This window comes from Rhinolophus hipposideros, assembly GCF_964194185.1.
Source record: "Rhinolophus hipposideros genome assembly, chromosome: 20".
NCBI lineage: Eukaryota > Metazoa > Chordata > Mammalia > Chiroptera > Rhinolophidae > Rhinolophus > Rhinolophus hipposideros.
The window spans coordinates 10,160,653-10,177,156 of NC_138066.1; the positions used below are offsets into that span (position 1 = coordinate 10,160,653).

A 16,504-nucleotide genomic window follows, 5' to 3' on the forward strand; every position below is an offset into this window, starting at 1 on the left:
GAAAGGAAAGTATAATTTATATGTACAACCAATAAACCTGATACAGAAGAGGGGATTGGGACAGGCCAGGAGTGGGTGTGAAGAGAGACTGGGAAAGGGGCAGCAAGAAAGTGAAGGGGCAGCAGAGGAAGTGGGGGGTTCGCCATGCAAACTGCCACTCTCCTCAGCCCCTCCTGGGGAGGAGGGTGTGCCCATGTCTTCCCAGCCTGCCCTCCACTATTTTGCTCTGGTCCCAAAGGCAAGGTAGTCCCTTGACTAGGCCCCCTGCCTGATCCACTCAAATTCAGTCAGTATCCAGGCCTTCAGGAGGGAGGGGAGAAGTCCTCCAGGAACCTGGGCCCCAAGGACAGATTGGGGAGCTCCTCTTTGGCTCGAGGGAGTATTGCTCAACCATTACTCTTTGTAGGGGTGGTCCTTGGTCCCTAGGGAGGGGGGAAGATGCCCAACACAAGATGCCAGTACGCAGGAGGTAACTGAGCCAGTGAACGGCGCCTTTATTCTGAGGCTGAACAGCAATTGACTCCCTCCCTTGTAACTGCTCCATCCTCCATTTGGGGAGAGGTAGGGGAAGGAAACATGCAGCCACCCCTCCACTTCCCTTCCTCCCTCTCAGGGCTCATTGTCATCCCTATCTAAAGTCCCCCTACTCTCTTCCAAGCTCTTTTCCCCACCAGTTTCTAAAGGCCAGGCAATGCTAATCCCCCACTTCTGCATGAGATGGAGCATATATTGCAGGAATAAAGACTGGGGATGCTCCACTTCTTTCCTCCCTACAACCATTTATTGGGAAGCTGTGTATGTTTGGCAGTGGGGGATAAAAGTATTTGGAAGACCCTGCTAACCATCTCCCACCCAGACCTCTTCTCACCAGCAGTCTTCAAAGCGTGGTGGGAAAGGTACACGGGAGTGAAGAAAGACAATGGGCCCTTGAAGAGAGGAGTTGTTGAGAGAGGCAAAAGGGCTCCTAGCCCAGTGGTGGCCCAAGGGGTGGGGAAGGCGGAGGATTGGCAGCAGGCCCCAAAGCCTGAGCTGGGGGTCGGCCTCGGGCACGGGGCCTGGGTGAAGGGCACGCCTGGGATCCAGTCAGTCGTCTATACAGATCACCTCCCCGGCTCGGGGCTCCTTCCGATCCAGCCCGTCTGACACCAATGCCCCCACCATTTCCTTCTCCTTCTTCACCAGCACTGGAGGGCCGTTGGTGGCGGCTGTTTGGGAAGGGGATAAGGAAGGGTCAATCCCTACTTCACGCCCAAACATCACTTTCCAACAACAATATAGTCTCACTTTTAGGTCACTTCATGTCACTTCTGAATGTCCAAGGTAGGGGTGGAACCAGAGAAGAAGGGCAAGAGAAAGATCAGGGTGAACCCCTCTCCCTGATATTCCCCCTTGTGCCACATGATGGAACACATGCGCCAACTCTCACCATACCCCCTTCTCATTTCATTTTCTCTTTCCCTGAAGTAACCTGGATGGAGGAGCCTCAGGTAAGAGGTACCAAGCCGCATAACCACTGAAACCTTGGATAAGGTTTTTGATGATGGGAATGGAAGAGAAGTTAAGAAAGGGGTGGGAAGAACAAAGCCCAGAATAACTCCATTTCCTTGGGGTACTTTTAAGGAAATGAGATAGGCTGGAACAGTAAAAGGGTAGCTCAGCAGGGATGAAGCTTGGAAAAAGAGGAATGGGAGGAAGTCATAGCTGACCTGTGATGAAGGACCCTGCCGGCATCTGGCTGTAATTGGCGCCTGCGGCGGCCAGGGCCCCTACGGGAGCGGCGCTGAAGGCTGCCCCGTACCCCGGAGGTGTAGCGTAGGGACCCGGGGGGAAGGCCTGGAGTAGAGAACAAGCCCAAGTTAGAGGGTCCACAGTCTGAAAGGAAAGGAGCTGTAGGGGAAACGTTATAGGCCAAACTCCAAAACTACTGAGGTGTATAACATACAGGCATGGAAATTCAAGGGTGACAAGTGTGCTAGAGCAAGTCATTTTTCCATACAGGATCAGAGGGAAGCGTCTATATGTGTGCAGGGGGAGTACCAACAGGGAAAATGGAGTTGGAGGGAAAGGGGGTTACCGGTGTGGGGTGAGGTTCTGTGCCCTTGCTGGCCAGCCGGCTGAGGATGCTGCGCTCGGACATCTGAAGGCGGGCTGCGATGGGGGGTATTCGGGACAGCGTGGCTGGCAGGCGGGTCACGTCTGCCTTCATGTCGCTCAGCAACTCCTCCAGCTGGTTCAGAACTGGGGCCCGGGCCACGGAGAAAGAAGGGCAAGAGAAAGACAGGGAAAGGAAGAGATGGAGCCAGGAAAAGAGACGAGGAGTCGGATGGACAGATAAAGTCAGAAAAAGAGAGCGAGAGAAGGACACAGATGTCAAAGAACCAGAGAAGAAGAAAATGACAGAAGTAGACAGAAAAAGAGAGCAACTCGGGGGTGGGGTTGGTGGATGGGAGTGTCAGGTAAAGAGGGAGAGAGACCAGGTCACCACAGAGAGAGATGGAGAGAGAAGAAAGGAAAAGGGAATATGGAGAAAAGGGAGATAGAGGAGGACATTGGAAGACATGGGGGCGGGGAGTTGTCAGAACATCCCATACTGGAAGAATGATGTTTTGGGGTTGGGGATGATGGGGAGGAAATAGTCAGGAGGCATGGGAGGTGGTAAGTGGTGTCAAAGATTTAAGGATCAAGGCCTTAATAAGTAACTGGGTAGGGAGGTTAGAGGGTCAGCATTACAGATTCAAGGAATTAGAACAGGAATCAAAGGGGCCAGGAGTCAGTCACTACATCATATAAGATTAGATGGTTAGAGGGCTTTGGAATTTCATCTATTATTTTCAAGGTAAGAGGGTTTGGGAGGAACGGTTGAAGGTCAAAGGGAAGTTTCATGGGGTAGGGACAGAGGATGGGACGGTGGTAGTTTCTGCCTTGTGGAGTGAATGAGATGTGAGGAATGTGATTTGCGGGATTGGGAGTAAGGATTTTTGTGGACTATACACAGGCCAAGGCCCTGGAGAGGGTGCTATTTACAGTATGGCAGGCATGTAGGTCAGCGAAGAAGTTCTGCCCTGTGGAGGGGACATGGTACAGTCTCATGGAGTTTTGGGGGCAAAGTCCCTCTATTAGGCACTGATGTGAATGCTATTAGGCATGGACGAGAGCTGGCTGCACAAATCCTAAAGGCTAAAAACCCTAGGGGGTGCCAGGTGGGTCAGAGGTGGGGTTAGAGGTCAGAGGGGGTTGGTTCAGAGGGTAAAGGGTTCAGAGGGGTGGGAAGATTTTGAGGGGTGCGGGGTGAAGACTTACGCAGCGTTGTGGGCCCTCCCCCGCGCGGGGCCGCCGCGGCCCTTACCCTTGTGCAGTACGGCGTTGGCTGGCTTGTTCCCTGCCAGCGACTCCTTGGAGAGGTGCTGGTGGCTCTCAGCCAGGCACTCGGCCTCGGCAAAGCGGGCGTGGAGGGCCATGGCGGGGTGCGCCGGCTCCTGCGAGAGGTTCAGGTAGGCCGCCCGCCGAAGCTGCTCCTCAATCACCAGCGCCTGCTCCAGGAGCTGAGGGCATGGGGAGGGGATTAGTGCAGGGATGTGCCAGCAGTGGGCGAGTGGATGGGGTCCAGACCTAGCACTGGAGACCCACACTGCCCTCACTGCTGGTCCAGGACACCCCCAGCACCCCACCAATACTGACTGTGATCCCAGCACTGACCCAGATCAGGACCACAGTCCCAAACAGAAGGTTACAGTCTGCTCTTGGCCTCAGGTGTTGCCACCATCCTCAAGGTATTAACCTTCCCTACAGTCCAACCAGATCTAGCCCCACCTCTCACCCAAGCCCCTCTTCAGCACTGTTTCTTTCATCCCTCATCCTCACCTTGAATCTCCGGGCCAGAAACTTATTTTTCATCTCCAGAAAGTTCCCCTTATTGGCTTCAGTTTTAAATGGCTCATTGATAATGGCAAACTGAGCATCATTCTGGATGTCCTGCCATCGTGCATAGCCATGGCTGCCGATGAAGGAAGGGAACCATCAAGGAATTTAACAGGGCTGGTCTGGGCTGTGAACACTTCTGCCTTCTGGCCTGATCTCCCCAAAGTGTGGCACTATTCCCCCTTCCCTGCATGTGGACTCCTTCTCTGTAATGCCCCTCTCTCCAGATTAAGAGAACCTTTTTTTCCCTTGTATTTGTATTAAAGGATACAGGACAATCCCAGCCAGAAGCCAATAGTCATGTCTTCGGTGCCAGATCTCATTGAGTTTCCCCGAGGAAATAGCTGCCCGTTCCTCATTCTGCCACAGTGTGTGAAGCTCTGAAAAGAGAATGGAAGATACATGAGGCATCAGGAGTTTTTAAACCACATCCAACCCAACAGACAGGTACAGATGAGGGAACTGAATAGTAGTAAAGGACTAAGGGCTCTTTAAGGTGAACAGGGCAAGGTTAGGTTAGGGACAACAGTAGTTACAAACAAGTTTCAAGTTAGGATTAAGAATAAAGGTAGAATTAAAGACAACTCTGGAGTTAGGAATATACTAATGGAGGACGGAGGGCAAGGAGTAGACGCATGTCCCATTTCATTGGCAGTTACTTAGAATTAAAAGTAGCAGGAAATCGCAGGCAAAACGAGAAACCCCATGAGGATGAGCAAATCCCAGAGAGGAGCAGGTGGCAGTGAGAGACCCCCTCCCACCTGTGAAGCCACCATCTGCGATATTGAACATGAACCGCGGCTTCTCTGCCTTCTCCTCACGTCGCCCGTTGGACCGTGGCTCGTCTCGAGGAGGACCAGGTCGAAGCTCTCGGTCCCCCTTAACATCTTCTGCTGGGATAGATGGGCAGAGCTCATACCTCAGGCCAGTCTCCTCCCAGGTCCCAAGACTACTCCCTGTACTGTACTGGCCCTTGGAACAACTACCCATCCAGGACCCAGGCAGTTGGTCCCCCGACTCCACCTCCCGATTCCCTCAGGGACCCAGGGTCCAGGCCTTCCACCCATTACCTCTCTTGCCCAAATCCCCCGTTTCCCCCTCCGGCCTCTCCCTGTGTTCCTGTCCATCCAACGGCTTCTCCTCCCCCCTCTCTCCTGGCGTCGACTCTGTGGCTGTGGGAAGGGGTAGGGGACAGGAGAGAGGATGTCACCCTCATTCCTTGACCCCAGAAGAGGGCACCCCCAAGTTCTAAGCCCATCATCCCCTAAGGCCATGCACCCACCTGACTTCTCTCTGTCCCCCCGGTACCCAGGTTCAGGCTCCATCTCTCCAGGTACCCCTGGCACCTCATCCTCTAGAGGAATCTTCCTTGGCTCTAGTCGCTCTCCGAACGATAGGGCTGGGCTGGGGGCATCAGCCTGGAAGAGAACAAGGGGTGGGGATGAACTGGAGGGCTCCCAGATACCTGGCCTCCAAGATTCCCCGTTCCCTCCCCTCAGGGAAGTCAAGGAGCCACGCACCTCTGTCTCTGTCTTCTCCCCAGTTTTGCTATTCTTCTCTGGCTTCTCCTGGTTTTCAGCTTCATCCTTCTCAAGTGGTGTCCTCATGCCATCTCCTTTCTCACTTGGAGCTGGAGTAGCTACAGGGGAAAGGCAGAGTGAAGAAGGTGTAAACTTCCCACTGTGACCCCCATCCCTTGGAGTCTAGCCCCTTCAGACAATGGCCTCATCTCCATCTCTCCCACCATCCTGACCCAATTACCAGGTTTAGAGGTACAAGGACTGTTTGTAGCGGAAGCCTCAGGGGTTGTGGGAGATGTTTTAGTAGGAGAGGAAGCTCTGGAGGAGCGCTTCGAGTCAGCACTGGGGTCGGGCATCAGCTCAGGCATCGACCAGCGCCCATTGATGTGCTCAAACTCCTGTACCTGACGGGGGAGGGGGAGCCATAGAGACAGGGGTCAGCTCCAGGCACTGGAATCACAGGAAGCTCAAGTCCTGTCACACCTTGCACCAGCCTGAGTCTGGAACTCAGGGACGCAAGGCAGAGAAAAGACAGGGCCAGGTGGCCAGCTTGACTCTTGATGAGGGAAAGACTGATACCTTCTTCTTGACGAGAGACATGACTCCAATGCGGGTCAACACTTGCTGGCGACTCAGGCCCTCCCGAGGGACCCCGTCAGCAAACGTTTCAGAGCCATCTGCCCCGGGCTCACAAAGATGGCGCATGAACAAAGACACATAGGCCCTAAGGAGCATGGGGGTAGAAGGCGGGTTAGGAGAGCCTTAAGAGAGGCACAGGGATTACTGAACTCAACCCTGAACCCCCTGAGTGCCTCCAGGGGTCCTCCCCCGGGCCTCTCAATCTCGCCATGATCAGCCCTCCAACTCCTAACCTGTCTGCCCCTCCCCTTGTTCTTCCACTGTCTCCTTGACTTTGGTATTTTGGTCAAAGGCCCCATCAGTCAACTCTTCATCCTTTCCACCAGCTCCCATGCCTGGTTTTCACGGTCAAGTAAATGTGAGGCGAGGACAGTCCAGGTGAGGCACCTTTCTTAACCACCTCTCCCATGGGGAAAGAAGCCCTGTCTCTCTACTCTTGGCTCGTCTGAGGGGAGGTGGGGAAGGCTGAGCCCACCTCCCAGGAAACCGAGCCAGAACTACTGTATGGCAGGGAGCGTGATGATCAGGTGAGTAAGGTCACATCATATGGTGGCCAAGAGGAAGAAGGTAACGCCCAAAGCGCTTACCCTTTCATCCAACTCAGGCCCGTGTCACGCACACTCACTTGAACTCCTTCTCCGTCTTGCCTCTTAGGTCGCGCACCAGCCACTGAGTGGTGAAAGCATCCTGTGGTGGCATCCCCCAGCGCATGACAGCATTGAGGAAAGCCTTCCGCTGACGGGTATTGAATCCCAACACCTGAGGACCAGGGCGAGGAGGGAGTGGGTGATGCTGTCCAGGGATCTCATATCTTGATCCTTTGTCCCCTCAGTGACTCCGTTTCCAACCCCCCCCCAGCTTTCACTCTCTCCTTAGGGACCTCTCAGGAGCCTGGGCCCAGCTCTCACCTCAATGTTGCCCCCAACTCGAGCCAGCAGTGGAGGCAGTGGCTTATCCTTTTCATTCCGGAGCTGCCTCTTTGACTGTCGACGCCCTGGGCGGGGGAGACCCAAGTTAGCAGATCCACCACCTCCTCCACCCCTCAGTCCTTCCCAGCACCCCATTCCCACAAGATACAGAACTCAGGGAAGGCCCGTGTCATGTCTGAGACACTTCTAATTTTCTTCCAAGCACTTTCAGAACTACTAACTCAGGAGTGCTAAAAGAATCAACTCATAGTAAAAAAAATTAGAAGCAAGTATTTGGTGCAAGCAAGATGACCAATGGGAATGTAAAATAATGTAATCTTTCTTAATTGTTCATCTAGGCATCTAAGCCTGCAGGGTTATATTCTCCAAATTTTAACAGTGGAGAGATTATGGGCATTTCTTCCCTTTTGCTTATCTGTAATCTTTACTTTCTCTACAAAAAAAGCATTATTTATATAAAACAATGGGCTTCAAGGACAATGAGAAGAGTAGTAGTAGAAAGTCAGAAAACAGATGCTACCTTCAGGACGTTCATCAAAGTCTTCATCTTCCTCTTCTGATCCCACTGAGTACTCTGACTGGTTATCTGCCAGGGGAAAGGGCTCAGTGGTCAGCGAGAGCTCCCTGCACAAGGCCCTGCCAGGACTCCTTCTGCCTGGATGCCTCCACTTGGAGACTTCCGTGTCTTCACTCTGGCCTTCACCCTCCTGGGGACGCTGGATGACTACCCGCAATCTGGACTCTGGGGCCATATATCCTGAACCATGTCCCCTCACCACCCACCTTGTTTCTGGGCACCTCCTGAATCCTGTGTAACCTGCTCTAAAGAAGGACTCCTGGGTGTCCACAAGAGCCCCCCCACAATCGCCAGATAGCTTAGATCGCCTGCAAACCCACCTGGCCTCCAGGAAGCTCCTACTGATCTTTCTTAATCTCTTTCCCCTTTAGCAGGGAAGGCCCTGACCTCTAGGCCTCTGTCTTTCCTGCTACATGCCCGCAGCCTTCAGGCCCCTCCTCAGCACTCTGAGCTTCTCAGTTCCTGTATTGGGGGCAGTCCCCACCTTGGTCCTCCTGAGCAGCATCATTGTAGTTAACTTGCTTTCGAACCCGCTTGCCCTTGCCGAGATTCCGGGCTAGGTCTTCCTGCTGTTGCTCATAGTGATGCCTCAGCAGCTTCTCCCAGTAGTCAGGATCCACGTTCTCCTCCTGCTTGATAATCTCGCGTTCGATCTCCTCAATCTGAAGGGCAGCAGAATGAACGGTGGCAGTCTCCACCCCACCCAGTCCTTCCACCTCCTGCCTCCTACGTCTCTTAAACTCTGCATGAATTTTCTGAACACTGCACATTTGCCTTTTCCTTATCTCTTACCCGCAAATGCTTCTCCTACCTTGTTAATCCCCTTTGCTAAATCTCTCCTCTAGTGCCCTCTGTGACCCTCTTGCTCTGACTCACAAGGTACCCTTCCATGTTTATTGGTACTTTCTGGGCCTAAGTCTTTCTCCAAAGTCCAGTTTCACCCATTAGACCAAGAAGTTGTTTGCAGTCCACTACTGCTCTTTGCAGGGCTCTATGGTGAGAGAGCAGATAGAAAAACAAGAGGAAGGGGGACTCCTCCTATTGTGAGGTCCAGTAAGACACAGCCCTCCGGAGACAGCCTAGGACAGACAGTGCCCAGCCCGAGCCTCTCACCTTGTCTTCCTCCCGCACCACATACTGGGCCACCTTGAAAGAACTGAGATATTCGTTCATGTTCTGCACGTCAGTGTCCTCGGTGGCATCCTGGTTCCGGTCCAACAGCCGAGCGATGGCCTCATTGTCATAATGAATCACACTGCTGTCCTCCTCCTTATTCTCCCCTGGTTGAGAGGGGGATATGAGGGAACTCTGAGTTCCAACCAGAACTTTAGGCAGAACTTTAGAAAGATCAAAGGAAAGCGTTCTACTCTGCTCCCCTTCCGTGGGGGCTCTGGAGAAGGCCCTTTTCCTGGAAGTCTATGTAGAGATTTGCTGTTGTTTTCAATCCTACATGTAAAGAAAGAGGCCAACCTTCCTACACAGACTACACAGAAGTTTTTCTTCAAGGGCTTCAGGAGAGAAACACTCAGACGAAAGCAGAGGACTGCTTTCAGGGAGTTGCAGAAAAAGTTCTCACCCTCGTTTTCATCCTTAAATAGTTCCTCAGTGCCAAATTTGAGGATGTCATCCAACTCCTGCTTAGACATGGAGCCAGCTTTGGAGCCCAGCCCGGGCCGTACCACCAGATGTGTCAGCATCATCTTTCTCTTGGCCACTTGTGTGATTCGCTCTTCCACTGATGCGCGAGTCACAAACCGGTAAATCATCACTTTGTTGGCCTGGCCGATCCGATGAGCACGGCTAAAGGCCTGCAGGGGTGGGCGAAAGTGGGGATGGGCCAAGGGAGTGGCAAAGAAGACACCACCCACATGCTCAGGAAAGGAAGCTGGCAAGGAAGGGTCTTCTATCGCCTAACAGACTTATTTCTGAATACAACACCCTCCTCCGTGAACCCATGTGTCCTTGCCAAATGGTACAGGAGCTCCAGGAGGCGAGTTCCCACCTGGATGTCATTATGAGGGTTCCAGTCAGAATCGAAGATGATGACAGTGTCAGCAGTGGCCAGATTGATGCCCAAGCCCCCAGCTCGGGTGGACAGGAGGAAGCAGAATTGCTGGGCCCCAGGAGCTAGGAGGTGAAAATTAGGAAACCAGGCTTGTCTTGTAGCCAGCAATTCTGTTTACCTGCTCCTAGATGTTTCCTGACTACAGTCAAACAAGTCTCCAACTCAAAAGCCCAAGTGGCTAATATCTTCCCAGGCCAGCCCTGTCCCAGCCCAGGGACCTAAGTGCAGGTTTCTTGGGTTTCCCATACCCAGCAGGGACGAAGGCATCTCGCCTCTCACCATTAAATCGATCAATGGCCTCCTGCCTCAGGGCACCAGTGATGCCACCATCAATGCGCTCATACTTGTAGCCTTCATAGTCTAAGAAGTCCTCTAGCAAGTCTAACATCTTGGTCATCTAGAACAAGAGAAAACAAAGGAGTCTATAATGATGAAGCTGTGGGGTGGGCCCTGTTGGTTCTATCCCTTTACTCTCCCTCAACCCGAATCCTCACACTTGTACCCATGCCCTGTCCTATGCTCCCCAGGTGCTGCTTCCCCTACCCCCAGCTCTTTCTCATTCCACATTCTTGTCATACTCTCTTGATTTAAGATCATTTCTCTTAAGGCAGAGGTTCTTCTGAGACCCCTGAAAAGGTTTCAAACAAATCTATGAGCCCCATGAAAATCTGTACACGACTGTATAATTTTATGTGCAACTTTTCTGGAGAATGGATCCATAGCTTTCATCAAATTTCCAAAAGGTCTGTGCTCTCCTCCCTTCCCCAATAAGATTAAGACAGTCCCCAGAGACCTCCTTGAGAGGCAGATGGCTCACTCTCCCCCTTCTCTCCATCTAGCTTAAAAGAAGCTGGACTATACCTTCCAAAGAGAACTTAGCTATACCCCAAACTCTTAAGGGTGTAATCTCCTAACCCCTCATACCATGGCAGCCACAGGAATGAGGTAAGGGTTTAGTCTGATGGTGAGAGTGAGCGATGGGGCTGGGTCACCTGTGAGAAGATGAGCACTCTGTGTCCTTGCTCCTTCAGCTTCCGTAGCATCTTCTGCAGCAGCATGAGCTTCCCAGATGCCTTAATAAGTGCCCCACCCTCATAGGCCCCACTGGGGAGTTTTGGGGACTCCTGAAAAGAAGGAAGCAGAAAGGAGGATGAGAGGGTCAGGAAATGTGCCCCCATATTTACCCCTCTCAGAAATCCAATCCCTGGCCTCACAGCCCAGCTTCAGCTCTGTGCTCAACTCCTCCCACTTTCAGAAAGCCAGGCATTGAATCAGTTTCCAGCTCTTGTATCTACCATAGCAGCCACAGGAAAGAGGTATGGATGGTTGCAGCACTTCTTAAGATCCATCATGATGTTAAGCAGCGACACTTGGTTCCCACCGCCTCGGGAATTCAAGGCCTCAAAATTTCGAGTCAGGATATACTTGTAGTATTTCCTAAAGACCAGAGTGGGGCATATAAAAGACATAATAACGGAAGCGGTTACGATGTCATGCTTGGTCACCTACTCTTGGAAAGCTGCCACCAAATCCCCAACCCATAGTCCAGGTTAACCCGTCTTGCATCTCACTTCTGCATGGGGCTTAGCTCCACTCGAACGATAAGCTCTGTCTTGGCTGGCATGTTCTTAAAGACATCAGCCTTGAGCCTACGTAGCATATGTGGCCCCAGCAAATCATGCAGTTTTTTAATCTGGTCTTCTTTGGATATGTCAGCAAACTCCTCCAGGAAGCCCTCCAGGTTGCTAGTAGTCGAAAGGAAATAAGGAAATGAACAGCTGTCAGGTTTTGCCCCTGACCTCAGACTCTATTCTTCACTTCAGATGAATCCTCCACCCACGTCTTCTCAGCCCCTCCACCTCTCATCTCTCCAGACTACCCCAGTGAGCCACTTACTTAAATCTCTCTGGGGTGAGGAAGTTCAACAGATGGAAGAGCTCCTCCAGATTATTTTGCAATGGAGTCCCTGTCAGCAGCAACTTATGATCTATCTTGTAGCCATTGAGGACCCTGAAAAACTAGAAAATGGGGCAAAGAAAGGCAAGAGAAAGGGCCCATCAGTGGCAAGTGATTGACTCACATTATCAACTTTTTCCTGCTTCCAGCTTCCATTTCCTTCAGGATCAGAGGCCCCAAACCCTAGTTTTCTCCCTCTTCCAACCTGGACTTCTCCCCAGAGCTTCCCAGGCATCCTGCCTCCCAGACTATAAAGTCCCTGGAACTTTTTAAAAATGAAGGCAAATAGGAGTCCTTGCCTTCATTTTAAACAGTCTCAAGTTTCTGAGGTCTGGGTATCTCACTCACCTTGGACTGGTTGTTTTTGAGCCGATGGGCCTCATCTACCACGAGGCAGGCCCAACGGATGGAGCCAAGTGCTGCCTGATCAATGGTGATCAGCTCATACGATGTCAGGAGAACGTGGAACTTCACCTGTGCCTCCCTCTGCCGATACAATCATTGTCCATTTGGCTGCTACCTGATACCCAAGCACCTCCACCCCCATTCTGTGCCCACCCTCTCCTGACCCTGATTGCCAAAGGGAGCCAGCTGGCGAGACTCCAACTGTGACTCCATGCAAGGATTATTAAACATGGCCCTCAAACTTCCATCACACAATCTATGTACACCTCTGGGAGTGCTTGCTACATCTCTAGGATGGGAGTGCAGAGGTGTGAGGGTGGGTAAAGGAAAGGAGGGAGAAAGCCGAGTGGGGAATAAAGGAATTGAAATCCTGGTTGGGGCCAAGAAATGACAGATTTGAGGGTTTAGAGAATATGAGGCAGAGGGGCTTACCTTCATCTTAAAAGCTTTCTTGCCACCTTTGATGGCGTTGTCTTCAAAGGAAAACTCATTCTCACGAATGATGGCCCGGCTGTCCTTGTCACCCGTGTATGTCACCACATAGAACTTGGGTGCCCACATCTGGAACTCCCGCTCCCAGTTAATGATGGTAGAGAGTGGAGCACTCACCAGGAAAGGACCTTTCGTGTGGCCCTGGGATTCGAGGGTAAAGGGGACCATTAATCCAGCTTGTATATCCTGGTCCCCTGCCTGCCACGCCCTCCCCCGATCCTCTGCCCTCATCCTCCACTCCCACCTTCCCCAGTCCAGGCTAGGCCTCAGCCTGGCAGTCCCTCTCAGGGGCCCTAGAATTGAGCACCTCCTTATAGAGTGAGTAGAGGAAGACGATGGTTTGTATGGTCTTGCCCAGCCCCATCTCATCAGCCAGAATGGTGTCAGTGCCCTGGGCCCATGAGAAGCGTAGCCAATTCAACCCTTCCAGCTGATACATGTGCAGTGTGCCTCCAGTGGCTGTGATAAACCGTGGCTGAGTCTCATATTTCACTGTAGGCTGTAGAGTCAAGAAGTCAGAAAGCTCAAGATAACTGTCAGCTGCTTCTCTGGTCTTGGTCTCCTCCTCCCTCTTCCCTGGCACTGATACCAAGTTGGATTACAATTCCCTCTACTATAGCCTGAGCTTATGAAGGTTCTAGTTTTCAGTCCCTCCCCTTCATTCCTTAAAACAAGACCGAGCAGCATCATGGAGAAGGCAACTGGTGGAAGAGCCCTGTGTGCTGCTCTGTCTGGTGGCTCTCACTTTTATGCCAAAATTCCTAGCCACTCTTGGAGCAAGGCTGAATATTGAAGGAAGAGCTACTGTTCAAAGAGGTTGCTGAAACTCTGGGAAGTTCTACCAGTAGCCCCTGGGAAATATTCAATCACCATAGCTCCAGAAATGAGACAAAGGTCAAGTAAGAGGACTTACATCATTAGTAGGAGAACTGGGAGGCCCATCACCCTGTAGCTCCTTCTTCTTCTTCTTATACTTGCGGGGCTGGGCGGGGTCCTCCCCCATAATTAGTTCCCTGAGAAAAGAGTGGGTCTGCGTGAGGCCTGGTTTTTGGTAGCCGCTCCCTCTTCTGAACCCTCTCCAGAGCTATCTCCTACTTTCCATAACCCAGATTTTTCTCACATTTCCTTTCTCCCAGACTCTTTATCCTCAGCCCTTGAATTTCACCTCTACAGCTAACCCTCCCTACTCCCGAGCATCCTCTTCTTCATTACTCAGGGTAAATCTTATTTCTCTTCCTCCACTGCCTCTTTACCAATCCCACCCCAAACAACCCAGCCCAGCCACCCAATGCCCTAAATTCTAGATAGGGTCTGTCCCTACTGTATCTAATTTTATGCTGGAGGTTTAGCTTTCATGCACCTATCTCAGACTCCCTCTGACTCACGACATGGCTCCCTCACCGGTGTCTCCAGTAGCTTTGCTTGTGGTCTTCATATTCAGGGATGTTCATTTCATCTTCCTCCCAGGTGGACTGGTCATATGGCAAGTCCCTCCATTTTACTAGATAGTGGTAATTCCCCTTTTTATCCACACTGTGGGACAGGAGAAAAAAAATAATATGGATCACATGTAGGAAGAAGTCATAATAAACACAATTATCAGCAAACACAAAGAATTTGTCACGTAATCCTCAATGGTGGTCCATTGGAAGAAAGTTTAGAATGGCTGAAGTACTACCTTAACTTTTTCAGGATGGCTTCCTAAAAACCAACTCTCACAAAACACCCCTGGGTTCAACATATTTTGTCCATCCAATCAGTATTTGCTAAGCATCTATTATGTGCCAGGCACTAGTAATTCAGCAGTGAACAAAACAGACAAATGACCCTATTCTCATGGAGCTCATATTCTACTGAGGAAGGCAGCAATGAAATAGAAAAATAAATATATAATTTTAGGTAATAATAAGCATTATGAAGGAACTGAACTCCCAATAGGAGATTTAATTCTAACAGTCTATCTACTATTTCGGTCCTCATCTCAACCATCTTTACCCCCGACCCCACTTTAGTGGTCACGCTTCACTCATTTATTCACCAGCCTTTTTTAGAGTTTCCCAAGTGCCTAGAATACCCAGTCCTTGGACTGCATATTTACTTGTATTTTGAATGCCTAATCTTTGACTTCTAAGATCATTCAGGTTTCAAATTCTGCCTGCTTTCTCGACAGCTAAACCTCATGTGCTCCTGCTGGTCCCTCATAAAGTGGCTGTTTTCCCAGTATGAAATATCCAGTATGAAACACAAGAAACACTGGTCTGAATGAATCATGTTTTTCATATTTTGTTTTCATGCCCCGATCCCAGACTTGTGTCATGTGTTATGCAATTAGAGATCAGAGAAAGCGATGATAAGAGTCAGTGCCGGGCTGGTTTCTCTCATCCCCATATAAGAAACAAGGCCAGAAGGGCTGGGGCTACAACAGGAGTTGTTCAGTTAAATCAATTATTTGGTTAATCAACAAATACTAACATGGGGCCATAACCGCAACAAGAAGAGTGGCATACGCCAGGACCAAGGCAATCACCTGTGGTTGATAATACGGTGGACGGTCATCCACTCTGGCTTGATGCCAAAACGATAGTACTTCTCCTCCATCTCGGCATAGTGCGGATCTTTCACCTTGCGCTTGTCACTCTTCCCATCGTCCTCACCAGAGCCATAGTCCAGGGGTGGGGGCTCATCCATGTCATTCTTCCGTTGGTAGTTTCGGTACATTACCAAGTGGAAGATTTCCAGCTGATGGGGAACAGAGGAAGGAGGGAAGAGATAGCTCCACCATCCAGAGGGGACAAAGGGAGTAGGGAAGAGGCCAGCAGAAGGAACAGTATGGGAAAGGGAGCTATGAAAGAGGTGGGATGAATAATAAAGCCAAAGCAGGAAAATGAATACAATGAAACAGAACAGAGTCAGGACGTGGGTGGGGATGTAACATGCAAAAGGAGGCAGGGAACAGGTTTATTAAGATTGGGAATATTGGTAAAACATGGGTAAACATAGATAAGGAAAGAGATGGAATTAAGCAAGGCCATGTTATATTTAAGGGAAGAAATCTTACGAAGACTGAGAGAAAGGGGACTAGAGACCAAGAGAACCACATATGGAAACTAAGGAAGTAGGTATGGTATGAGGGCTAGAGGCCTAAAGTGAGGGAAAGCAAAAACTACGTGGAAGACCAGAGAATAGAGGGGTAAGAGAGAGTGAGAACGGCAGTGAATGGGGTCACACGAGAGGGGGAAAGGAAGAGGCCCTTGTATGTACCTGAAGCTCCTTGGCCCAGGAGCAGTGCCAGTACGACAGTCCTACCCACTTGACAAAGAATTCCCGCTCTGATCTGCCTTGAAGAGGACGAGGAGGTGGGGCATCTGGATTCCCATCTGCCTGTGGGGGGGCTGGCAATGCCACTGGGGGCTCCCCCCATCGCCAATGCAGGATCTTCTGCACACGGCCTTTCAGCACAGGACACTTTGGGATGGACACACACAAGGAGGACGAAAGAAAGAGGCAGAAAGAGCCCATCGTTAGAGTAGGAGGGGAGGGGTCCCACAAGGGAATCAAAGACTAAGTGTGGGGAAGAGCAGAGAAAGAGTTGGACATTTGGGCCCCAGAAATGGGGAGGGAATTGGGGCTGACAGTAAACGCTGAGAGATGGGTACACTCACTGTGCATCGGGGACACAGCCATTCACCGTTGGGGATGTCAGGCAGGGGTGGGTTCAGACAATGAATGTGGTAGGAGGAGATGCAAGCATCACAGCACAAGAGCTCCCCACCATCCTTGCACACGCGGCAGTATTCCATGTGATCGTCTTCCTCCTCCTTCTCCCCCTCTTCCTCTCCTTCCTCTTCATAGTCTTCCTCCTCTTCCTTAGCCTCCCATTGGACCCCCTCCTTCTCCTGGGGGGCCAAGGACAGACACAGAGACAGATGGAAGAAAGGAAGTAAGGAGCGAGACTGGAAAATCGAGGCAAAGACAGGACACCTACATCCTGGAAGTACAGAGG

At 51.1% G+C, this 16,504-nt stretch overlaps 1 protein-coding gene across 10 annotated transcripts in view; it reads right to left on the reverse strand.

Annotated features, from left to right (window-relative positions):
* CHD3 (chromodomain helicase DNA binding protein 3) overlaps positions 1–16,504 on the reverse strand; it is a 25,281-nt gene continuing 8,777 nt past the window's right edge. For 3 of the 10 annotated variants that reach the window (XM_081029679.1, XM_081029682.1, XM_081029683.1), the window contains exons 9-40: positions 16,164–16,397; positions 15,763–15,966; positions 15,029–15,240; positions 13,903–14,034; positions 13,415–13,514; positions 12,809–13,000; positions 12,442–12,642; positions 11,953–12,090; positions 11,545–11,666; positions 11,220–11,393; positions 10,944–11,085; positions 10,641–10,772; positions 9,928–10,045; positions 9,586–9,710; positions 9,160–9,391; positions 8,697–8,863; positions 8,068–8,245; positions 7,527–7,592; positions 6,986–7,071; positions 6,703–6,836; positions 6,018–6,162; positions 5,680–5,842; positions 5,439–5,557; positions 5,201–5,336; positions 4,989–5,090; positions 4,680–4,811; positions 4,190–4,298; positions 3,862–3,994; positions 3,301–3,542; positions 2,075–2,238; positions 1,707–1,833; positions 1–1,205 (exon numbers count right to left, since the gene is read on the reverse strand). In XM_081029679.1, the coding sequence (XP_080885805.1) occupies positions 965–1,205; positions 1,707–1,833; positions 2,075–2,238; positions 3,301–3,542; positions 3,862–3,994; positions 4,190–4,298; positions 4,680–4,811; positions 4,989–5,090; positions 5,201–5,336; positions 5,439–5,557; positions 5,680–5,842; positions 6,018–6,162; positions 6,703–6,836; positions 6,986–7,071; positions 7,527–7,592; positions 8,068–8,245; positions 8,697–8,863; positions 9,160–9,391; positions 9,586–9,710; positions 9,928–10,045; positions 10,641–10,772; positions 10,944–11,085; positions 11,220–11,393; positions 11,545–11,666; positions 11,953–12,090; positions 12,442–12,642; positions 12,809–13,000; positions 13,415–13,514; positions 13,903–14,034; positions 15,029–15,240; positions 15,763–15,966; positions 16,164–16,397 (4,902 nt within the window). In that variant the 3' untranslated portion in view covers positions 1–964. The remainder of the gene's footprint in view (positions 1,206–1,706; positions 1,834–2,074; positions 2,239–3,300; positions 3,543–3,861; positions 3,995–4,189; positions 4,299–4,679; positions 4,812–4,988; positions 5,091–5,200; positions 5,337–5,438; positions 5,558–5,679; positions 5,843–6,017; positions 6,163–6,702; positions 6,837–6,985; positions 7,072–7,526; positions 7,593–8,067; positions 8,246–8,696; positions 8,864–9,159; positions 9,392–9,585; positions 9,711–9,927; positions 10,046–10,640; positions 10,773–10,943; positions 11,086–11,219; positions 11,394–11,544; positions 11,667–11,952; positions 12,091–12,441; positions 12,643–12,808; positions 13,001–13,414; positions 13,515–13,902; positions 14,035–15,028; positions 15,241–15,762; positions 15,967–16,163; positions 16,398–16,504) is intronic. The other 7 variants (XM_081029685.1, XM_081029680.1, XM_081029684.1 and 4 more) reach the window with 5 other exon arrangements.